This window comes from Temnothorax longispinosus, chromosome 6, assembly GCF_030848805.1.
Source record: "Temnothorax longispinosus isolate EJ_2023e chromosome 6, Tlon_JGU_v1, whole genome shotgun sequence".
Lineage (NCBI taxonomy): Eukaryota > Metazoa > Arthropoda > Insecta > Hymenoptera > Formicidae > Temnothorax > Temnothorax longispinosus.
The window spans coordinates 1,459,973-1,485,801 of NC_092363.1; the positions used below are offsets into that span (position 1 = coordinate 1,459,973).

The window sequence follows — 25,829 nt, forward strand, 5'->3', positions numbered from 1 at the left end:
ATAACGGTGATTAATACTGATTAATTATGTCGTACAACTCGAATGCTAAATGACGCGCGTATATTATTCTTTTTTCTCGGTAAAATCCGTGGCAATGGCAACCTGTCGCGTTCGAACGAGCCGAAATGCATCACATCAAATCGGCGCGAATCAGAATTCGATTAGTTTCGGGGGTGGCGTCGACCCCTGTGAGCTTGTACCAGCGGAGATTTATGTTTGCAAAGTGCACCCTGCACGATGACGCGCAGGGAGGAAGGGGGGATGTTCCGGTGGAGTGCGGGCGGGAATAATCGGCAGTCATCCGGCTTTTCCCGGGGGAGGCCCGGCCGAGTTTGTGGGAACGCCGACGAGAGGAGGGACGGCGAGAGAAACAGCGTTACGAACATCACTCTATTTCTGGACAGGGGAGTGCCGCGGGATGAGAGAGGCGGAGGGTCCGCAGGATTGATGCATCCTTTCGCTTGAATTATCACCGCGGGTCCTACGACTCTTCATCCCCCTTCTCCCTCTTTTCTCGCTTTTTTCCGCCCTTTTCCTGGTCCTTTTCGCGCTTGCTCTCTCTCTCTCTCTCTCTCTCTCTCTCTCTCTCTCTCTCGACCACCGTCGTTCTCCAACAACGTCAAGTGTATCGTCTGTTTACGCTCGTATCTTCAAAGACAACGACTGCCGAACTATTTTACGGAGCACCCTGTGCACGCCTTGAGAGAGAGCACGCCTTCGGTACTCTTTAAGTGTCGGTTATAACTACAAGAGGCGTGACATACATGCATGGCTGTTTATACGTGGCACCTAACGTGACGTCGTTAAACACCTCGTTTTGCGATAATGTACTCACCGATAACTGCAGAACAGGACTTAAGTGACCGTTGTATAACATATCTGTGTACTCACCTGCAAACAGAAAGATATTATACATTTTTAGAGATGGCTATTGAATATTCAATTATTTACATTTTCGAGTAAATTAATTACTAAACCATTTAATTAAAATTTATCAAAGTGTCTCGGCAGTTCTAAATTTTTAATCTTAAAAATGTTTCACCTTATAAAAATCATCTTTCCAATAAAACTTCATCTTTCAATGCGAGTTACTTCTCATCAATTCTTTCATGTGTGACTGGTAAAAATAAACATTATAATCGCAACGAAAGAGAAATTCGTATTCGTTTCTCGTTCGCACGTTCTGCAACACCGTGAATACTAAATAGATTGTAATGCCTGCTGAACCTCTAAAGTGTCTGGTTTATGGACGTTCTTTAAGGAAAATAATAGTCACGCAGAATGCGACGGAATGACCAGTAGTCGCTCACGTACGAGACGACATTAACAAGTTAATGCTTCTCTGATTTAAATAGTTCGGCTTTTGACTTCGCAAACTCTTTCTCTCACAAATTCTATATTTCACTAACTTCTACAGAACTGTGGAATGAAAACAATTTCAACAATTTTTCTAATTTACTTTAGTGGGATATTATAATAAAAATATTATTTTCCGCTCGTTTGAAGCAAAGGGTATAATACGGAATAGGACAACTATGCGAACAATTAATCGATGTTATAACAATTTTAACTTGTATCTAGATTTATTAAATTGACGTTTTGTACCGTACTCGGACTTCTTCAGAATTGTCAATTAGACGAATAATTAAAATTAACATAAATCGGGGTCAAAACAAAATAGTTCACTTGGGATATTATTACATAAAATTACATATTATGACGCGAAATATAAAAAGACAGATATAATTGTTTTCTTAAACTTACAATTAGCGTGGATAATAATTAAATAAACGATTATGCTTCTTAACCAATTATTATATCTGCAAGATTAATCTATGGCAAGGACTCGTTTGCAATAAAAATTCGACCACAGGGTAGAATCTAAATCAGCGTGTATTATAAAAATATTAGTATTGTGTGTGTTCTTCGAGAAGTGGGCGGTTCACGGCAAGACAACCTCGGGCGACAGAAGATTAAATCGATGTCGATTTCTATCTACTGTGAGACAGAAGAAAAGAAAGAGAGAGATTCTGTCTGTTATCCAATTAAATAAAGCTTCTTTACATTCCAGCTGAATTATATAAATTATTATTCTTATAAGATTTGTGAAAAAATTTCAAGTCTATCTAGAACCAAGGAAGTACAGTTCATCGTTAATGCGACCAAAATCGTGCGAATATTAACGTTTCACGAATATTTTTCACCGCTATGTGACGTCCATCGACAAGCTGCTAACAATTAATCCGGACGAACAACAACGCGTAGAACAGCGTTGTAATTCTACACCCGAGGACCCCCAAGTTTTCAAGCATAGAAAGCAAAGCGGGGATGGAGGAATAAGCGAGGAGCTAGGCCTGATCTCGTATCGTATTTCGTGTTATTCAAATACCAACAATGCCATTAAAGGATTTCTCTGGTAATCCTTTCCTCGCAGTTGGCGAGAGAGGAGCCAATGCTGCACGGCGAGAACACCGAATGGCACAATGCGCGTCGGACAATCTGCTCCGGGATAAACGAACGCGAAACAGCCGCGGGACAATGCGACTAGGCCTATCTGCAAGCTTTGTTCTTGCCGATCAGTCGAGTTCCCTCTAGCTTTGCCAGGACGTTTTCTTCATCACGAGATATCGCGACGCTTTAAAGAAAATCCGAGTTTCGCATTCTTTATTTACTGATTTTGTGATATCGAGCATCATATTTAAAACAATTATTGATTATAAAACGTAGAATAAGATAAGATCATTATTTGTTACACATTATTTGTTATATATTACTTTAAATAAACGGCCGAATATTGGTATTTTATTTTTAATACATATTATATATTAACATGGCTTTTTAAACAATTTTTTTTATACGTAAAATAACATTTTACTACCAAGAATGATTGAAATATAATAAATTTGTATCTGCCATGATTTTGTCACTTTACGCGTCGGTCCACTGCGTACGGCTTTCTGAGATCGGATGGGGATGAAGTCATCGCCAGCAGAGCATCCCCAGCTCGGCCGTTGGTTCGGAAACAATCACATTATATTTTGTACATCAAGTCCTGTCTACCCTCGCAACTCCGATGCCAAGCTCCCCTCCGGGACTAACCGGACTAATGTAATGTAATGATCCCTTATTCCTTTAAGCTAAAAACAAATAAACGCCTAAATTCGGTTACTTTAATTAAGTCATTTCCAGATGGGACAAAGTACTGTCCTTTTCTCTTCAAGGATTTGCTAAGGATTCTCCTTTTAAGAAAGATTTTCGTCTACTCATTAACTAACACTTAAGTCCAAAGAAATTCAGCGTTCGATTCTTGGTGTCACAGATTTAAGATGATCGCGCATATATTTTTCAAATGTAAAGAAAAATCGCCAGATTTGCAAGTTATAACGTAAGAGAAGGCAGAGGGGAAGTGAATGAATATCACAAGCGAGTTTTTTGCGCGCAAGGTTGTTGGATTCGTAATAAATTCCGCTGAAAATGATGGGTTAGGCTAGGGGTCATTAAGCCGCGTATTATAAATGCATTAAATATTTCGCGGCGATGGGATGAGTCAGAATCTCCACCAGCAAACGGGATGCCGGATTCTGAGAGGGTGGCAGGTGGCGCCAATTTTACGGGCCGGCGGCTGTGACGGATGTAACGAGACGCAGCTTCGTGAGCGCATTCTGCGTGAGCGTTCGTCACACGTGGTCGCTTCGCTGGGCACGATGTCATGGCTTGTTTTATGGGAAACCGGGGGTGTTCCGAGTACGAGAGGATCAAAAATCATCCCCTTCGCCGTATTACGCAGAGACGGCTCACTCTTGCGAGATTAGAAACATAAATGTAAATACACAAGTACACAAATGACTATTATTTCCTATTCTATTTCATTATTGTAGGAGTCATTTAACTGCCAAATTGATCCGGTCGCCAATGTATCCGTAAAATTAATGGCGATAATGACCTGGAAAAATTATGTTGCAAATCGCCAGAAAAATTCCTTAGAATATAATCTCGTAATCTTGTAAACTGCTTTTTGATTTAATATTTCACGCGTAAAAAATTATTTCCAGCTTGTAAAAAATGTTGCGTACATTGCTGAACATTATAAGAGGACGCGCGCGTTCACATGGACCTCGAAAACCACTACATTCACCCGTGACGTTCAACTTTCACGGATAACCGTGTTACTCCGGCTGAATCATCGGTGGCGAGATTCCACGGGCCGAGTTGTACCCCGGATTTTAGTGACATGTGACCGTTGCAGTTCCCCCCAGGAATTTCGGGCGCGCGTTGAAGTCACGGCCGGACCGGCCGAAACTCCGTAATAAACGGATAGAGACGTTTTTCATTAGCGCTATCGTTAATCATCGTCACCTGGCCGTCCGCAAAGCGGTTTTACTTCGCAACGTAATCGATACGGCCTTATCGATCCCACGAGAATGGATAACCGTGCACGTGTTACGCGTTCTATTTGACTCGCGTGCACGTTATAATCCTCTCGCGCGGCGAAAGGTGCTCCTAGACGCGGCACGATACTCCGACGGGAGTTACTGTGCCAAGTATACCCCAGAGAGTTTTCCTAGGTGTTGTACCTCTAGCCAGGTAGGTACGGACGGTGCGCGTGGCTCATTAGCACTAATGAGTAATGAGTCGATGATTAGAGAAGGCGGTCCGGAGGCGTGGCGCCACCTTGATCTCGCCGACGAAGCGAAAAGTAAACCCCGTGGCCCGTTCCTCCGCTTTCTTCGCCGTTTTCTTTTTGCTACCTTCGCCTCGTCTTATTCGCGTCTCGTATTCCTCTTGTTTTAAGGCTCCTCCGCTCCGGGCCGCATCGCGGGGCGGCTGACGTTAAAGTACGACTAGGATCTCGCCGGACCACGTTGACCGGTATCATGTTACCGAGTACTTTATTGGAGCAGGTATAAGAAAGAGGGGAACTTTTGTCAAGTTTTATCGACTTGTAAAAACGTATGCGTGCGCGAACGTTAAATTAATTCCGATACTCTCGGACGGTTTCTTCGATGAATTAAGAAACGCACGTTAATTTGGAGAAATTTTTACGATCTAATGAAGTAGCGAAAGGGAAAACGGAATGAGCTGAAACCGTACTTGTAGAAGGTAATCTCTCGTGGCTTTAAGGGAGGAAATCGGCGAAGATAAAAGGCATTGTTGGCCTGACCCGAGGCGTCGAGCCCGCGTCAAGATGCTCACGTCAATTCCGTCGCGGCTTCTCTGATGCCGTGCTACTCTGATTAGGTCGTTAAGTTTGCTAATGCATCCATAAACCTCCTAATTTAACGAACGATACCGAAAGTGCCTCATCCACGTGCACCGCCCGATAAACCAAACCCGTGCGATTTAAGACTCCTCCAAGTTTTCGCGCAAGATTGCGTGCCGCTTTTATCAGGATCATTCACTCTCGTTGCAGTTTGTAAAACGGAGAATGTGCCCCCCGGTAAAAATAGAATCAAAAAAAGAATATCAGTGAACCGCCGGGGAGGAAACAGTGACGATAGGCAAAGGCCGTTCGTGATGAGTATTACTAACCCGTTAGAATACCCTTCCATTGCAGTTTACAACGTAAGCTCTCGGGGTCAATATGCCGACATACACGCAATCTCCTCGAGCATTCCTCATCTTCACCCATACGCGCATACTTCGCGCTTGCAGTATCAGCCCGTGTACAAGCACGAAGAGTTTATCTACTGGATTATTAAACCAGATGAGATCTCGGACAACAGGATATTATTTCACGTAACCGCCATAAGATCTGGATCCGCTCCTACGTTGCTCGGTTATCGTTGCATATATTTTTTAACTAAAACGAGTTTCACCGCGGTACTCCTTCACACCCGACGAAGGAAGCAATCCGTGACTCTTGATCGATGTGCACGCCGCGGATTAACTTGGCCGTTAATCGATACGACATCGCGTTCACTTCTTCCTGGTCTTGCGAGCTTGGTAATGATAGTATGAGGATATGTGCGAAAAAAGAGCTCGTTCGCGAGCGAGAAAACAGAGTGCAAAGAGGAAGCGAACGACGGAAGAAAACCATGCAGGAAAGAGAGAGTACAAGAGAGAGAGAGAAAAAAAATGAGTTTCGGCCGTGAAGTCGGTGTCCCGCGGCTAGTGTCAACGTTTGACTTTACGAGGGAGCTGGCAGACATAAGAATGGGAGAAAGGCCGAGGCTCGCAGGGGTCCACGAGGTACAATGACCACCCGTCGCGGTGAGAGCCAGCCCCCTCGACTCCCGAACAAGTTAATGTTATTCCGCATCATCCTTGTATAGTTGCGTTTCTATTAAATAGACGTCAATCATCCGATCCGGCGAAGATTTATGCTTCCCATCGGTAGACAGGGTGGGCTCTCTCGAAGCCGGAGAGACATGATTTTTAATAACGGTGCGCGCCGCGGAGTCGCGGCTGCCACGGTTTCCTTACGGGAAACCGGGAACAAACGGGATATCCTTCTTCGAGGAATTTCCTTTCAATTTTACAGCAATTATACAATTTTATTTCTTTACCGCATTTAAACAGGAACTATTATTATCAATGCTGCTACTGTATAATTTACTTAACAGCATCATTAGCAACGTGTCGATAAACGCAGGTCCGTCAAGCGTCTGCGAGTACTTTCGTTCATTTCGTAATGCGTACGTCAAGATATGCACGAAGCAGAGGAGGATTACCGAGAAATGTCTCGCGTGCAATCTCGCGGAAAACGATAGGTTAACCCCTTCCTTTGAGACACGCCGCCGCCGCCATCAGTCGGGATCCCTTAAGAAACGTTGCTCGACCCTTTTCCTTTTTCCAAGAGGGTAACTTGATCCTGTTATTCGCGCGGCAGAACTCACGAGTTGCCGTGCAGGATGTGCCCATCCCTCCATTTTTTTTTACTCGCGCTGTTTTCCTCGGAGTATAATATGCGTGAAGACGATCGGGTGGAAGATAAGTGAATCCCTTGGGTTACCGAGTCAAGCAGGTATCGAGGATGCACCGACAACACGTACGAGGCGCATATCATCAGTAGCCAAGGACGACGGTGTAAAAAAGAAGATCATAAATATATGCAAGCTAAACAATCTTGGAGCACGTTATTATTAGTTATTAAAAGTTAACAACCAATAACATTTTTGTCGAACTTTATAAAAGTTTTATCCGTGTCAACGAGAACTCCGCAATAATAACAATCAAGCAAATCAACGATTTTAAAAGTTACGTGTTAAGTTTATACGATATAAAGGCAGTCGTAAAAAATAAGAACTTTTTTTTATATAATTCACACCACGAATCATATAAAGGTCGGCCGCTTTTTCCACTCTCAAAATCTAGTATGAGCGTCACGTCCAAATTCACCCAAGGAAGTTTTTTCTCCCGGTACAAGGTGTCGCGGTCGAGTAGGTCTCCGCTCCCTTCGCCACGAAGTACAACTGGAAGTCTGGTGGAAGGCCTGCCAGGTGACGGCGGCGCCTCGGACCACATCCATCTTCATGTTCGGGGGCCTGTTTGGATCCCATCCCTTCGGTCGCTCCATCCTTGCGCGGCTCACGAAACACAAGGAGTCCGGAGAGAGGAGGGGGAAGAGGAAAGAGAGAGAGAGAGAGAGAGAGAGAGAGAGAGAGAGAGAGAGAGAGAAAGAGAGAGAGAGGGATATCGCGCGGGAAAGGGAGACGAGAACGAGCTCGAGCTTGCTTGTTATTTATTAGGAGGTTCTCGTTAAGGTCCATCCGAGTCCACAGCCCGTGGATACGGCGGAGGACCTGTCACACCCGCGTTATCTGACCGACCGCATTGTTTTAATCTCCCACCAAAACATCGTCGTCGCCATCGTTCCCCCTTTCTCGTTCTCTTTCTTCAAGGTTTCCTCTACTATATGCGGCCTACGCCCGTCCGTCGCGCGCGATGAACCTGTGCGCAAGAGCCATCTCGCCATCTTGCCGTCGTCCTCGTCGCCCTCGTCGCCGTCAACATGAAACGAGGCAACCACGAGCTCCTCTCGTGAGATGCTATCGGACTGCGGCGGTTTTTAGTCAGGAATATCGGTGGCGGGCAAAGATGCGTCTTGTTGTCTGCCGCGGAGATTGATTACGTCGCCATCCGGGAATTAAATAAGCCACGCGATGGTTTCATCCGTCGACGACGACGTGGCGGGTCCGGTCATGGGATCCTTACCTACCTAATCTTATCACGAGAACTTACGAAACTCGCGCGAAATTGGAGCATCTATATTGATAATTGGGCAACTATACTGTTAAGAAATATTTTAGAAAAATATTTCCTTTCAGAGAAAAGGAAAACTATATTCACACCATTTTACTTGCATTTGTTGTAGCAAAAATGCAAATCACGTCACAGAATTTCAATTATGTGAACGTTTATGCGGCTGGCCTCTTCACGGAAAGATTCCTTACTCGATAACTGCAAACTTTATACGCGTAATAAACTTTTTTCGCGGGTCATTCCCGAGATAGCTTGCAGAATATTCATATCCGATGTATAATCACCCATCGTTGTTTAGTGCCTGACTAATGATTTTACGGGCGTGCGTAAATTAAGCGATTTGAAGATGCCGGGGAATCGCTGCTTATCGCTATTGCGTTCGCGTCGAGGTATTCGCGATCGCACGCGCGGCTTACGAGGCGGAATGGTAATGGGCAATATCAAAGCGAAACGAATGACGAGAGAGAGAGTGGCCGTTTACCCCGAAATTGCTTCTCGAAACTGTTGCACGTTACGGACGTAATATACAGCTCGCGGTATATCACCACCGGAACCACGGACGTTTATGAGCGTATAGCTGAAGGCGTCTTTTGTAGAACGACGATATAGTACAATGTCAGGTGTCCCCGCGATACCGTGCGCGTGGATAACCATTTCCCTCTAGTCTACCTTTACTTGAACCTAACCACCCACTCGCATGCCCGGCCATCGCCACCAGCGCAACCACCATCGTTCGAGGACCCGTCGTGCCGTCGCGCCGCTCGCCCACGCAACAAATCAAGCGAATCTTTTAATTGCCTGACATCTTTACGGCTCCTATAAAACAATGAATAGGTAGGTTTCGAACATGAGAGATGACGAAACCGTAGTCGCGCGCGGATCGTCGTCGTCATCGCGTTGGTATCCAACCGGGGCCCGCGGTGTATATCACGTTTACGGTGTTTTCGGGATTGTGCGCACCACCGAGTGCTGCCCCGCTGATCCATGAATCCCCGCGCGCAATTGCGTCAGTCCCCGAACGGTCGTCGGGGGTCGGACGCCGATGCTTGTTCGGGGGCCCGTTCCTGTTACGAGGCTGCGGAAACTCGGGATGTCGGGGCCCGATCCCTCCACAGCATCTCGAGAATTCTTCGCCGCTCGTACCTACCTGTCCCAGACCGGAGGATGTTTCATGGTAATGGCTCGCGCAGAGAACCGCGCGCAAATCGAGGCGAAAACAAGGCTCGTCGGGACATGCACACGCGCGCGCCGCTCGTGGTGCGGAAAACATGGTTTACGGTACGACAAGGTTCAGTTGTACGTACAAGAATCCTCGCGTCTCTGACCCCCGCGCGCGCCCAGAGCGATGTCCTTATCTGGACCCGATCCCGCGGCGAGACGCGAATATATTCGCGCGTCCGCGGAGAGAATGTCGACGTAATTGTCCATTGGTGGTCGTGGTAATTCGTGAGGCACCGTGTCGTCGGGGTTTACAAATTTTATATCGCGGAAATCTCGTTCGAATTAATATCTTCAATGTTCCGTAAGAGCGAGCGAATGGAATTTATTTGTTCTTTTGCGCTCGTACACGGGAAAGAATATTCTTTATTTAAAAATATCTTTAGTTTCAACGTGGAAATCTTGAAATGAGATTATATTGTGTTAAACGAAGAAAACTTGCTTGAATAAAGCCATTTTATATAGTTCAACTGAGAAAAAAAAGTTGAAATTTTACTAGAAGATTATAGATTGTTACGAATATACAAGTATATGTATGATTTGACACTTCTTTTTTTTCTGTGTACGATACGACGAAGATATATTTTAATACCGGTAAGAATCTTCATAAATTAAACGTAAAGACATGTATATATCATAATTTTTCGAGATAGAGTTACATACATAATTTTCTGTCATTGCTAAGGAAATCACGCGTGTATCCTATTTCATACAGTTTATAATTTTCGACGATGTCACGAAGTGCCTTGGGCAATGTTATATATTCTGGCTTTGCGGCTTATAAAAAAGGTTTTCATGTCATTAATTAAATCCATATAATCATATACCTAACGATGCAAAGGCGATATATAAATATAAATATAGCAAATTTAATTTCACCTATCATTAAGTTTTGTCTCGTAACCAGTCTTCGTATTCGCAATCAGTAGTCACGGCAACAACGACCAAACTTATGCCGGACAGTTTTCTTTCGATTTACCATGACACGAAAGTTCAAGGTCGAGGAATAAATCAAGCGTGTAAAACCAAGAGAACCATCAGTCGTATCGCCAATTCGTACAATGATATTGCTCGCGTACGCTATTAATAAAACCGGGTAATTAATGATCGACCGCGATCATTTTTAAACACGATTTCTCCAGACCGTTATGCACGATCGATAGATATATGACAACCGAACACGCTGTGTGATCGGTACAGAATTGTTGATGAGGGGGACAAGCCGCGTCAGTAATAATTCAGGACAGCGTTTTATTTTAAATAATAAAAATCAGAAAGCAAGAAACAAAAATTAAGAAAGGATTTGTAAAATCACTTATTTTCTTCCATTAATAAGTATATATAGAATATGATCATCTCTTTCTCTCTCTTTTTCTTTCTCTTTTGATCTGTAATAAAGAATCGAATTTATCACAGATATTGATCATTATATTAATCTTATCGGCATAAAAGATATCGGCATTATTAATCTTATTTAAATTAGCAATAGTATACTGTTACGACAAAGTTGAATTCGTACGATCAAATAACGCAATCAAAAATAAAATCCCAGCATGATCCGAACACATATACACGCACACATTATGTAACAAACATATCGATAAAAACATTTCTAAATGTCGGAGGGAAAGGCGGGCCCTCGGGGGGCGCCAGTGATAGTCCCGGAGATACTCTCCGTCCGTCGTTCGCCATCCGTTCGTTCAGCTTCGGCATTATAGTCGCGGCGTCTGAGACCGCGGGGGGCGCCGGCGCCGGCGCGTAAAATCTCTGCGTTATGAGTCCCCCTTCGCCGCACACCGCCGGTGCCCGGCTCATCGTGGGGCCCCACGCCACGTTAAGGCCCGGCAACCACGTCGGTCCATCGCCACTTTGCGTCTCGCGCGCCTCTCCTCGCCGCTGGAAGACATCCCGCTCTTCCGTAGCTTTTGTTTTAAGGTATCCCGAGGATCTACCGGTCGTGATAAATGGTACCCTTCGAGACAGGATCAATCGATAAACTACACGTAACTACGGCGACACGTTCTCCCCGGTCGCGATAGAATTCGCCGGCTCGGCGAGATCGGTTCTCGAGATGACCGCGGAACGAGATAGGCCACCACGCTTTTCTTCGGTATACCTGTTCTATTTTGACGACACGTGGGGAAGAGGTGGGAAAGCGATTTTGCGCCTGCCACTTGGGAGGTATATACGCTATACGCTTGTTAGATGGTGAGTTCAACGAGCTCATCGAGCGTGCGTGAAGTAGCGGGGTCGAGCAATCGAGATCCGATCCGGGTCGAGCAGCCGGCTCGACTTTTGCGAATCTATAACGTCGCCCAAAACCCGGCCGGATAAGATTTTGGGGTACGCGTAGTCGGTGTGCGTTCGTGCGGACGGAGCTGGGCCCGTGTGAGTTTCGTGGGGAGGTATAATTGAATGTTTTGTATAATTAACCTGCGCCATAACTCAACGTACGTCGCGCCTCCAGCCGCGGGCGGACCTCCCTTCTTCTCCACGCACGCACCTTCACTCTCGAGGAAGGTACTTGTGTATTCACATGGATGGAGATCTGCTCGCGCGGTGTAGTATTATATACCGCTCCTTCAAATACTATTAAAAGCAAACATTGTAACAACGTGGTTCGATTTGCATGAATAAAGATGCCGCGGCAACCCGCGGATCTACGGAATATACCTGTGCAGCAACGCAAAACGCAATCTGTCACCGCAGAAGTCAGATGTACAACACGGCGATATAGCGTGTTGTTTTTAAATATTTCTTTATTAGTATTTAAAACAAATTGTACGAAATAAATTAAATAAAAAAATTGACTAAATGTAGTCCGTGCCGTTCAAAAAAAGGGTAGAGCGAAAGAAAGAGAAGAGGGAGTCAACGCCAACTAATAAAAAGAAGATATTCTGTGAATAAACTGAGGCGTAGGTTCGACTATTGCAGTAAATTGACTCATGGCCGAAGAAAAACTGATTTTGCATGTTGCATGACAGCGTGCCGAAAGCGGGCTCGGAGAACAGCGTCCCCCTTCCATCGATTCGTGCGGCCGGCTAACAACCGGATAATCGTTGCCGAGAGGAGACGAGAGGCCAACCTCTCTCGTAACCGGCATCTCCGGCAAAGTCCAACAAAACTCTCGCTCTACCACGCGTTTACACCGTTCTGCACTAAATGACGTTGGTATCTCGAAATCCTACAACCTCCATAGCGGTATTACCTAGCTATATCTCACAGCGTCCTTATGACTGCTAAGCAGCGTTTCTTTGTGGGAATACCTGTTTACCGTCTGTACCTCGTTGCGTGCATAATCGTATGATTTACGCGTATCAAATACTAATTCGCGATCGCCGCTTTAAGGCGACATCAGCCACCGGTCGCGAGCGAATAATCCGGGGTAACGAGAATTAATCGAAGGCAAAAGCGTAACGATCGCGCCATTCTTCGACGCATCGACGCATATCGCGCTTATCTCTCCTCTCTCGTTCTTATTGTTCGATTTATATAGGGACAGATATAATGCGGACTGCGTATATAGAGGTGAATGAGAACGCCTTAATCTCGGTGTTATACCAAAGGAATAATATTGCCTCCGATCAGGTAAGAGAACAAGGATGCTCACGGAGACTCGCCTATTCATCTCTGTGTATTTGCAAAATTATGAATTGCGCTTAGGGTAATGGTTTGCATTCCGTAGTCCGTTTTCTCACTCCCTGCCTCCGGTCACGCGACTGTAATCAACCGTGTCATTATCCACACGGAATTGCTTGCGAAACGCATGCAATAGTTTATAAATTACTTCACGCACGCTCGTGAATTATCGGTAATTGTATGTATATAGCTATATCGCCGTATGTACCTTGCGCGAGGCGCTTGGCACGTCTCTTGATCAACGGCTAACTCATCAGGTTACATGCATTTAGGAATCAACCAACTTGGTTAGGTATACGCGACATTTCTTCGCTACAATATTTGTAATTCTCTCGAAAATAAAGGTCCTTTAAGTGAATGGAATAAATATTTATATGTATCACTTTTCATGCGGCTCAGCGATTCCCTCGAAAGTATGTATTTTGTTACGGGACCCCTAAAAGTGCCCATTTAAATAGCTATATTTCAGAGCGTAGCCATAAGGCCAACAACCTGTCAGGAGATCATACCCTTGTCAAAATAATCGCTAAATTATGGGATGCGTACAGTTTTAACTACCAGCTCGCTCTGCCGGGTCAGTAACATTCCCGTTTCCTGCCTATCCGCTCGTCCCATCTTGCTCGCCGATAACTAGCCTCCTAAACGTTTCTCCTTCTTTTTGCGCGGCGCAGATTTGCCGCACACGAATCGACAAGTACCGGACGCCGTGAATGAAAATCGTGTGAGACAGCTGACGCGCCCATTCCCAACGTCATCAGTTTTGCGCATGATTAATGGGACAATAAAAATTGTTCGGAAACGAGCGATCGGCGTGCGAGACCCCCCCTAATTGTTTTGCTTTACTTTTATTTTAAAATCTTCGACGCGGGCACACGACCGGCGTGCGATCATTAATTTTCATCAGCTCCTCCGAGATGACATCGAGAAGTCGGGATCTCCGGTTTTCGCTCCGCTCCGCTCGTTATGATAGATCGGGGCTAACGAGTACCCTTCGAAAACACCTTCGTCTCTTTCGGATTAGATTTAACGAGGAAATACCGGGACGACAACAGGTTGACACGTTGCGCAACTATCGCGGCGCGTCGACGAATAAACGCGCGGCGTGCTATTCTTTGTCTCGTTATTATCGATCCTTTCTCGTGTAGCGCGCGGCCCCATTTTTGCATAATTGAGAAATAAGATCTGCCTCCGCGAGAGCGACAAATTACACGCTCCGTCGAGCAACGCCTCTAAAGGCGAAACCGGATGCGCAACACCGATTTCACGCTCCATCCGCGCGTCTACGTTCCATCGGACGACGGTGATAATAACCAAATCAAGATTATTTCAGGCATGCGGATTATCTCGTACGCTTATCGGTCGAATACTTCACGAAACGGTCCAAAAGGTATCTCGGGGTGCGTTCCACTTAACGCTCACAACGCTTGCGAGCATCATTTCGTCCTTGTTTAACATTTAATGAACAACAAGGATGAAGTAATTCCACGAGCGTTGCGAGCGTTAAGTGGAACGCACCCTCGGTAAAATGCGCAGCGGAAAATGTTCAAAATTGGATATGTTCCACGTGTCGCGCGACACACGCGGGGTTCGGTAGAGAATTCGCACGTTCGCGTCTTTTTCTGCAGATTTATCCGTCCGATCTGGGACAGCGCGACATCGTCACGGTCAACGAAGCGCAATCGACGATTCGATGAATCGGTACGACCAGCTCATCCAGGATAACTCGTCTCTCTTTCTCCCGCTTTCAACTTCCTCGCGCACAAGCAGCATCGCTCATCGCCCATGTCGATCGGCTTCGAGTGAGCCGCGGACGCACGTGCGCGAACCGCGCTTCGCACAGCAACGCACGGCATTGATATTATGCGAATAATACGCAGCCCGCGCGCGTTTATCTCCTGGTGATTTGCGCGCTCGTTGTCACGGCGGTTTCATTAATATTAATCGATTCGTCGTAGAGAGTCGCGGCTCGTTTTGCAAATGCGCTTGAAAATGCGCCTCGGGGCCCCCGCCGTGCGTCCGCGCGCGAGACTTGGTGATTAATGGCAGAAAAGGCGGGAAAGGTATACCGGCTTCGGGTATGTGGTTTTCCCTTATCTCGCGACTCGTTTGCACGCGCACACATCCACGATACCGCGTGCGTCGAGCCGCACTTGCGTGCCCCCGCTCGTTTTTTGATCATTCCGCTGCTGTAACGAGACGCGCCGCGCCGCGCCGCGCCGGCCGGCCGGTACGCGCGTCGCGATGGACCAACCTATTATCGCGCGCGAGTCCCGGTAATAGAGATAGGAATAATTAGATATCCCGCAATGAGAAAATCGTCCGTTTAAATCTATCTGCCACTGATACGCTTTTAATGGCGCGTGGAGATCGCGCGAGTAAGAAATTGAATTTTCTTCCTGCACCGGAGATTGCCACGATGATCGTTAAAATTTACAATGGTGTCGCATTAGAAGACACGTTTCTTCCGTGTTGTAAAGCGCGGAATACTCTCGCGATTTGTTTTTTATATGGTTATTTTACTTTTCTTCCGCGAAATTATGTGGATTATCAGCAACTTGTTAATTATGATCGTTTTATTTTTCTCCCGCGAAAGAATCCTGATCGTTAAATTTGCGTTATTTCTCTTGGAGTTATGTATAATTGTATTAACGGTAAACTGATACGATTAAAGCTTAATAATTCTTATTATCTGTGAGGTGATCTTTTTGTGACTTTCTTAGTACAAGTCCATTATTTTGCAAAAATCTTATAAACATTGTACCGCATCCAGAAGATTTTAAGATACTAGATTATTTTTCGCAGAGAAACTATGAGAAGAGAACGCGCATGTATCGCGAAACGATCGATAGACAATGCCGCTTCCACATTCACTCGTACATGCACGTTTACGCGGAACCAAAAGCTATTTGTACAAGTACAACGCGTATAGCCCTGAAATTCCATTCCAGTCACGTATCCAGATGGCACACGCGGCCACCGATACGCGGCACCAGGCGCCATCGATAATTGCGGGGTAACGTGCACCCGTAGAGCCCGAAAATCAATGGTGGCGAAAGGGTGACGCGAAAATGGGCACGGTGTTCGATCCGTGTGCCCTGTTACCGGCGAGAAGCGGGAAGAGGAAAGAGAGAGATAGAGTGGCGGAAGGAAGGGAGGGGATCCGAGAGGGCATAATAAATATCAGGTAAGGACGAGATCGGGCGCTACTTACGCCGTCAGCGATAATGACGGGGTGTGTTCGGGCTGTTTGCTTAGCGAGCAGATTAGTGAATGAATCCACAGGTGGGCGCCATCCGTCACACTCTGAATCGGATCCAGCCTCGCTCCGCCTATATTGCCAGCGACTAGTTCTCCTCCAGGTGCGTACGAATAGGGCAACGAGAGAACCCGCGGACTTGGAGAACAGCAAGAAGAAGATATGGATGGTATATCATTGATGGTACGGTCCTATTCGCGATTACATTATGCGCAACGTAAAATTTTAGTACGTTTGTTTTCGATGAAATAATGTTGCAAGGCTTTAATTGAAAAAAAAATACGCCGAAAAAATAATGTTGTAACATAATTCTCGACAAAAAAAAGGGGGGGGGGACCAGGACAATATATTTCCACTACGTTGCATCAATGTTGCCAAAGCCGGTAATTATAGCTTCATTCTTAGTCATGACGCGGCTGCCTAAATTGCGCCGTTTTTAATCAACGTCTAACATTGTAGCGACATCCCATGATACGTATCGTATCTTTCATATATGCATATGCATATATAGGGTGTATCTCAGAAAAAAATGCGTGGAATGTGAAACAGCAGTACCGTAATGGTAGACAGGCGATTTACGCTTTTATACGATTATGCACCGGATATACGAACGGCGCATTGTAGATTGAAACTTGATAGAAGAAGCTGCTATTTAAGAGCGGAGCATTGCATTCGAGACACGCTGTATATGAATACCTTGGAGCAACCTCTTAACACACCGTGCTGGGTTCGCGTATCTACAGAGCGGATACACCCACAAGCTTTCCGCCTACCTGCAGTTGCTGACAGAACTGATGTGGCACGAGACAGTTGCCTATGATATCCATCATCATTCCTTTCGAGGATAATCGGTCGTCACGCCTATAACGACCGCCGAAGAAAGACCGGCACCGCGAGAAAGACCGTTTGCTACAGTAAAGGAGATTTCGGATGATCGTTTGTCGTTGGCACTTATAGATTAGGATGACACGTTTCGACTTCCGTAGTTTGTTAAAGCGCGTAGTCGATTAAAAAATATACATATGAGAGATATACGTATTAGTTCGAACTTGAGGAATGATAGAAGCGAGATAAATAATTGTAATCGCGAAAATTACGATTAAGATTTAAGCAGAAAGTGCCAGTTGTCAACAGTGATCGATTGTAGCTAGCTATCGAAGAGCTATTTTTGGATAGAGGCATTTTTCTCCGGTTAAGAGTTTACGCGGGTGCAAAACGTAGCGCGATTGAAGTCCGCAGGAAAATCCATTTTCTACACCACTGAAGAGCCTTGGGGCCCCGATATGATGGAGTGTTACGGAGATTGGCGGACCACCGGAGTAATGTCCGCACTAATAGCAGTGATTACCCCTGCCTTGTTGAGAATGAACCCGCCTGCTCCTTCCAGCTTGCCTGCTCTTCAGGTTCTGCCCCGTCTCCTCTGCCTCGCGCTGCCCTGCCCACGAATTGATGGATGTTTACCAAACTAACTGCATCCTTTTCGCACAAACTGCCCCCTGGTCATTGGCTACCTGGCCATCGACAACCGTCGAGTCCCATCGAAATCGTGGATCGATTAAATTATGCGGGATATGCAAATTCGCATCGATATGCGCTCGCGCACCTTGATCCCCGAGCACCTTGATTCCCCTTTGGCAGAAAACGCGCAATGAAACTGTTGGAAGAATAATTATTCCCTCTCGAGACCGTGCCGTTTTTATTAATAATAACGGCAGTGATATATACGCGGGCAGAAGGTATTAGATCCGATCGAGAGTTATACGCTTATTCATCAAACTCGACGAGAGTTATTATTCCGGAATTCACGACGCATAATTCAAAAAGCGAGCACGGACGGATCGCGCGCAGAGGAAAAGCCGGGTCTCTTTATCGAAGAAGACACCGGCTGCACGGCAATCTGACCGCAAGAGTAGCTGACAGGCTTTATTATTTATCGACACGCGTTTACATATCGCGAGATACAAGGAAGATGCGGTGGAATAATTGCGATGAGATACGGTCGCGCGCGTTCAGCGGCCGGTGCATGGTTAAAGCGAGGTATGGACAATCTTTGTAATGCCAGCACACGAGGGGTACCGTGATGCGGGGCGCGGAATAATTACAGTCGCATTATTATAACGTCACTCGCACTATATTACACCGATGTCATGCATATGCATCGCCTAAGAAGGACCGTAATCGCATAACATTAAATCGGTGCTCGGTCACAGTCCGCCCTCTTGTCATTCTCGTTTAGTTCTTTATATTACAAACGCGAAACGGAAAGTTCTTTCGTATCGTTATCTCACAGAGAGAAATCCGTATCGGTTACGCAATCGTTCACCACAATGTGTATTTTACGTATGAATAATACGACGATATTAATAATCGCGAGCGCGAAGCGAGTCGCAGCGATACCTCTAACTACGAACCTGGAAATCTCCGGCACCGCATGATCTACGAGGCAGTTTCTATTTGCGACCGTTGATAAACGGCTCGATGTCTCGGATTTTTCGCGGCGCTATATCCCTCGTTAATGGTATCTTCGTCGCGAATGAGCACCAACGTATGGCACGGACCACCTGTCCGGTTGGTATCCCTCGGCCCTCTTTCTCTCATTTCCACACTGTGTCTCTTTCTCCCTCTTTCTCTCTTTCTTTTTCTCGCACACCACGGGCATCCCACGGGGATATTCGCAGCATGTGTCTGCGATAACTATACCACGGGAAGGGGAACTTTAGGCGCCACAGAGCAGGTTTCCATAAAAATGCGAGTCGCTCGATCCACCGCGACGCGGCAGAGTTTAATGTCCCGAGTGACCTACCCTCTCGAAGCTGTGGCAACAGTTAAGTTTTATTGAAAGCCGATCTGCTTTTTCTCCTCCGAAATGCAAACCCAAAAGATATAAAAAGACGTGTAAAAGCAAACATTAAAGCTTAATTTTTTGAAGATTGTTGCACGGCGTGTTAATAATTTAATAACACGTATTTACACTTTAAACGCGATGTCGACTTTTCACCGTGTATTATTCGAATATATATTATGTTTACATCTTACAAATAGAATATGCGCTATAGCTTCCGAACTCGTACGATGAATGCTAATAAGAAACGCAGGAAATCGATTATTATTATTTTACGACTTTACTTCGTTTTGCTGTCTCTAAGAATAACCCAAGTTGCGACTCAATTTTCAGCGTATGCAAATCGCGATGACAGCGCGTCGTTATTATACATCATCATGCGCAATTATGTGACATAAATCTTACATATGGTATACGCAATGTAAATAACTGTTAATTTACGTTATGGATGCAGGACTTTGCGCTTCAGTATTTAAACTGCAGAAGAGGAGCACAGGTTCTTCATCGAATTAGGGACGAAAAGTACATTCGCCATACCGTTGATTATTTGTTTTAGATATTAATGCCTCGTGCGGACTATCAATAATTCATTCTCGACGTAATCGCACGGTGTGCATCCTCTATCTTTAACGTACGACGTTGCGGGACGAACAGAGAAAGAGAGAAAAAGAGAAAGAGAAAGAAAAAGAGAGAGAGAAGAAGAACGGTGGGGCGGGAGAGAAAGGAGAGACCCGTGTAAACGATAAATCACGATAAATACGTTTGCCTGGGCCATTATAAAAGGCGGAGGAGGAAGAAGGGAGGAATCGGCGCAATCGGCGTGGAGCGTGGAGGAGGCTCGTGAGGAGATACGCACAAAAGGGTGCAGCGGCGCGCGGCCCGATATGCAGTCCCTCCCTGGGGCCACTCCTGGGTGCATCCTCTTCTGTGGCCGCGCATTACGATCGCTTAAGTCTCGGCTCGACTATCGAGTGATCCATCGCCTACGAATTCGACGAAGCCTCCCGCCTACCCTCGGGACATCCTCGACTAATGAGCGTGTCTCGATCGTGAACGACCGGTCTCTCTCTCACTCTCTCGCTCCTTCTCTCTCTCTCTCTCTCTCTCTCTCTCTCTCTCTCTCTCTCTCTCTCTCTCTCGCTCTCTCTCCTTGCTATCTTCGTCTCAGCTTCCTTCTTCTCTGCTTCTATCTGTCTGCCCGTCTTTCTCTCCTTCTCGCGCTTTTTCCCTCCTCGCTTCCAGGTGCGCTCAGCGTTCCTTTTTAAAAAGAATTCCAATTAAGAGAGCCCGAATGAGTTCGTACGTCCTATTCACGGGCAAGTCCGTCGGCCGAGATATAACGGGGACGACAGGTGGACACTGCGAAATCCTTGGGCATACCCCCGAGAAACACAGAGATACGATCGTCGGCGAGCGATTACTGCGAGAGCCTCTCGCGCGGAGGACACTGAATATATTTTATTTATTAGTTAACGAGAGATGCCGGTAAGCGTTAAAAGAGACTGATCCCACGGTATCGATAAGAAATTCCTGATATGAATTCATATAGACGATGGAAAATTTTTGTTATTATAGTGTAGCAATTTAATAAGGGGGAACGCTAATTATTATTTATAAGATCAGGTTTATCGAGTAAAATTACGTATAATTATCTATACCACGCCATCAAGACGTAGGTTCTATGAATTTTACTTGAGCGACACGTCGTTAGATACACAACTTCACTGCGACGTTCATTGACTAGGTGGGAAAATGCGGTAGTTTCAATGCATTCCTGTGAGAAGCTTGCTCACCTATGCCACCGATGCGTAGTTAGTGCGTGGCGAGGCGATGGAAGATAGCGAGGAAGAGAGAGACGGAAGAGTGGGCAAGCAGATACCGGCCCCCGCGGGGGGCTCATAATTGCCGACCCTGAAGATCGGTCGACCCCATGGGGCCCTCCTCTGTTTGTTTTATTCCCTGGTTATACAAACGCAAGATCTACGACCGATATATGATAATCGTCCTTCTAGTTCTTCCAGTCGTCTCTCTTTCTTTCTCTCGACTTCTTCTCGGCTTTCCCTCCGTTTTCTTCTTCTTTTTTTTTTCTTTGATTGTATAAGCTTCACGAATGTAGAGTGCCTTATGGACACTGATAGACAGGGACACGTCCGAACTAATTCTAACCCGAATCTGCCTCCACCAGCGGTGCCGTGGAAGCTTTCGCCACGTCTCATCATTTACGACGCACACTTATTCAAATTCTACGACGGCCGAAATGATTGATACTCTTCGTTATGAGCGGCTACCTTAGGCTCTCGCGTTCGTCAGTTTAAGAGAGGGCAGCATAAAATATTACCTCAAACATTTAATATGTAAATAATGGGCGTCGCTATTACCGCCCACATTTTTAAGCTGTAGCCGCAGTGTTAATGCACGCGCTGATAAAGATGCGTTTAGACGATAGACGATAGACGATAGAAGAGAATTGAAAGAAACAATGAGAGGGAAATTAGAAAAAATAATAGAACATGTAACTGCAAAATAAACGCGTTACGAAATTAGTGCTTTGATCGTATCGAATGCTTAGTCGACCTTATTATGCTTAACCTCCATTATTTAAATATAGGCTTTAAATTTAGCTTCTTTAGCTTCGTAAAAGTTCTAGTGTATAAATATAACTTTGGTCGACTAAATATAACTTTCTCGACTCGGGTTTTTCATTGAAAAACAGTTTTATCGCCAAGACAACTAGTGACTACATTTCGAATAGATAACACCGCGAATGTCCCAAATACATATATTCTATCTTAATGGAGAAAGAACAGATAAAGCAACTAATTATCGAAGATTATATAAAAAACGCATAATCGTGACAGAGACGCATATTCAATAATGTGTCTTTTTATCACGTGTCCTTCCACGGGTATTTTACTCTAAGTACTCACCTCGCCGTCGATTTTCTTGAACTCCGGATCATCCTCATCCACCTCGAAATACAGCTCTGTAGATGTAACGGAAATGATGCCGGGCGCCACGATACCGGGTGCAATTAATTTGCCTTTCGTGCTAATGTTCACCGGACCTGATAAAAACATGAATAATCAGGCTGCGTGCGTGTAAACAGCAACGCAATAAAATAATAATAATAATAATATACTGCCTGTAATTCTTTTTATTTAACTATAAAAACGTGAATGAATCTTTCTCATTTTACTTTGAACTCGTGCATACTACAAATTATCGGTAGCACGCTATTTCTGTAATGTACAGTGCATAGAAATTGGAAATTAAGCGCGGATATTAAAATAACAAATAACAATTGACGACCGATACTTAAAATAACGAACTCAACAAAATTGCGGCGCGGAATTGACGAAAATAAAACCGGTTTACGTGGCCTGTAATATGCCATTAAAATGTCGCGTCTCGTTTATCCCGCAACGGAACGCCGACCAACCTGTCAAGTCGTTGTCAAGATCCCTGTCGTCCGACAGCAATTCACTGTCATCCATAAGATCCGTTGACTGCAATTGCTGTTGGTGTGCACGCGAGGCTGCGAGATGCGCGTGAAACTCTTCACGCGCTTGAAGTATCGCATCCTCGGGTGCACCGTGTTCTAGAGCCGCCTTGAGAGTAGCCTCGGGGTGGCTCGAGCCTAGTGGATTGTGCACGAAACGCTTGCGTCTACGTGCATCATCCTCCCAAGCATCCAGCTTCCAGTATTCGGCCAATCTGTAAACAGCGATGATAGATAGAATATTAAATACAATTTATTTATTATGGGATATGGAGCCAAATTAAAGTGATTGCGTTTGCACTCACTTTGCAGCCATTGGATCCATGTATCCCCATGCACCATGCTTGTTGGACAAGATATTTCGGACTTTCTCCAGCAGTCTGCTAGCAATAACATTGTCGCGTCTTCGTGCCGCGGTGATTAGATGATCGCACATACGTTCTTCTTCCCGACGGTCCAGTAATGTCTGTGCGCATTGTGACTAAATATCAGAAAAAAAAACATCTGTTATTAATGTATATTCTTAATTAATAATATCGAGCGGTATATTTGTGAGCTGGGATATTATCGTATCAGTATTAGATGACTCGCGAAAACGTTCCAAACGCGACAAAAACTGGCCGGTTCTATTTACAGAGCAATGAAATCGCCGGAAGAAATACACGCAATACCTCAAAGTCAGCATGCTTCAGCACGTCATCCGCTCTCATCCTGTTTAAAATGAACTCTGCCTCGTTTGCGACTCTTACTATGTGATCCTTCATCGCGTGAGATAGCAACCTGGGTAACGCAAAGAAGCATTTTCATGAAGGGAAACGAGAATGTTTTGATTTCGTTTTGTTTGCGCGCGTTCTAGGCCGTATAATAAACGTCTTACCTTCCCTCGTTAATGAGCTCGATGAAAGCGAGACCCGCATGCTTTTGCAAGGAGTTTTGCCATTCCTGTGAGCAGAGGAGCATAACCAATTCCACAACAGAGTTGCTGTTCTTAAATGTAGTTAAACCTGAAAAATTACAAACGGAGAATCGTTAAACGAACGAATACGATATACGGTGAATAACAATGATTGACAGAGAGAGAGAGAACGGAAGAAACGAACAATGTCGTGTTTTACAAGGAATGTTCACAGTGTATCGCGGATATTGTTAAAAATAAAGTACATCGATACGTTGCAAGACCATCAAACGCCACGTTCCTTGAATATAAAATCTGCGAGAATCATCGCGGTCTCTACACGCATGCTGAATACTAATGGTGAGCGATTACTCGGAATACGCTGGCCATCTTCCTAAGCGAAATCATAAAGCAACTAATTTGAATACCCGGTGTGAAATACCAAAGACCATAAAAGTGACGAAAGTCCCGCCAAGTATGCCCATTTAAATAGACTCTAAATTTTTATTTATCACGCAAGCATATCTAAATATACGATTTTAAATATTTTACAGTTTTACACGAACAACATTGTTGAATTCTTATTTTTATGATCGCTATTTTATCTTTTAAAGCGCCCATAATACATCGATTTCGGAATATTTAATCACAAACGTTTTGTTTGTTAGATACGCGTTTACGAATAAGATAATAAATTTATTGACGTGATAATATATACAACATTTAGAAAAAAAGTTATGTTAATGAAAGAATTTATTATGTTAAACAATCAATGAAAATATAAGGGAGCAAAAAATAAAACGCGCTTATAAAATGCTGACGGTATATTCGCAATAAATATCTTATCGCAATAAAATACGAAGAAATAACGAATAAATACAAAGAATAATTTTGTTTATTACGTCGGAAAATGTTGTGCCTACATGAAGCTAACTGAATTTTAGTTTCTTAATACTTTATGATTCTTTTTTATCCGTGGGCGTGATATATCTCGACATCGCTTAGAAAACATAGACCATGCTACGACTGTTCTCCGTGTAGTAAAGTCTAACGTGAAATATATCCTTTTTATTTATCGAGCTTCAGACATTCTATATCATATCGCGCGCGCGCGTAAAATGTGGAATGTGAGTCGTGATTTCCTTTTACATCTCATTTTATAAGCGCGTATACATAATAAAACCACGATGTATTTATAGTGCAATTTATAGAGAGACTGTTCTAAAATCATCAAATAATATTCGAAGAGAGAATTTTTCTTGGCTTGCTCGTAATAAATGTTTTCTTACACAGATTCATATGCAACATGCACACACCGAACACAGAATGATCGTACGTTCGACGTACCCTTGCAGCTCGTACCTTTTCCTTCCATTAACAATTCTTGACCATGGGAGCCAACGAGTGTTTTGGACAGGAAGGGAGCAAAGTCCACCATGATCTCTCGAAGGAGAGGGCAAACCGAACCCAAAGCCATTTCCAGCTTTTGCGTGAGAGAGGCCTCGCGGGAAGGTGTCGGTACAGGTAAATGATCGACCAGACCTTTGATCGGCAATTCGTCGGCCCTCGGGGATGCTGCGGTTACCACTAACCGATCGGGTACCCTCACCACAGAGATTTCCGCCGACGGTTTCTCCCCGCGTTCGGTGTTGCCCAGCATTTCTTGTTCCAGAACGTTGCCCTCGCTGTCTTGCATGTCACCTGCGTGTTTCAGAATACGTTTCTTGCTTTACATATCAGATTGATAAAGATTTTTCTCAATAAGATTGTTTATCAGTCACAATTAAGTGACAGTGCCACCAGTTGACTTGACTCTTACCGCGCGAATGTGCAATATTGTGAATGTTTCGCGGGTCTTCTCTTGGATTTGTAATAGGCATCGTATCACCGTCTTCATTAAGGTTTACGTCTGTCCAGGCTTCTTCGGATGAATTATGCTTGTTTTCATTGTCTGTAGTAACTTCGGAAGGACTTGGGTCCGCGGTGATATTGCTACGATGTACTGTCTCCTCACTGGAGTCATTGCTCTGGGAGAAAGTCGATCAAAATAAAGGGAGGAATTAAACATTGGATTTTGTCATCATTAAAATCGATCATAAATTGTTAGAAAAATATTGAGGCATTTTAAATAAAAGATATTGATTAGAAAATATATGAAACGGAGATTTATATATATTTTTATAATAAAATAAATTATTTTTTCTAACCGGCATGTAAGTGGTAGCATTTAAAATTTTATTTTTTTATACTGCTGAATTTTGGATTAACAAGAAATTCC

At 44.6% G+C, this 25,829-nt stretch overlaps 1 protein-coding gene across 12 annotated transcripts in view; it reads right to left on the bottom strand.

Moving 5' to 3' along the window:
• Positions 1-25,829, bottom strand: part of Rg (A kinase anchor protein rugose) — a 310,596-nt gene that overhangs the window by 43,806 nt on the left and 240,961 nt on the right. For 11 of the 12 annotated variants that reach the window (XM_071780962.1, XM_071780964.1, XM_071780957.1 and 8 more), the window contains 7 exons: positions 25,371-25,578; positions 24,899-25,252; positions 23,534-23,660; positions 23,328-23,436; positions 22,962-23,137; positions 22,597-22,871; positions 22,085-22,221 (listed from right to left, as the gene is read on the bottom strand). In XM_071780962.1, coding sequence (XP_071637063.1) covers positions 22,085-22,221; positions 22,597-22,871; positions 22,962-23,137; positions 23,328-23,436; positions 23,534-23,660; positions 24,899-25,252; positions 25,371-25,578 — 1,386 coding nt within the window. The remainder of the gene's footprint in view (positions 1-22,084; positions 22,222-22,596; positions 22,872-22,961; positions 23,138-23,327; positions 23,437-23,533; positions 23,661-24,898; positions 25,253-25,370; positions 25,579-25,829) is intronic. The other variant, XM_071780961.1, reaches the window with a different exon arrangement.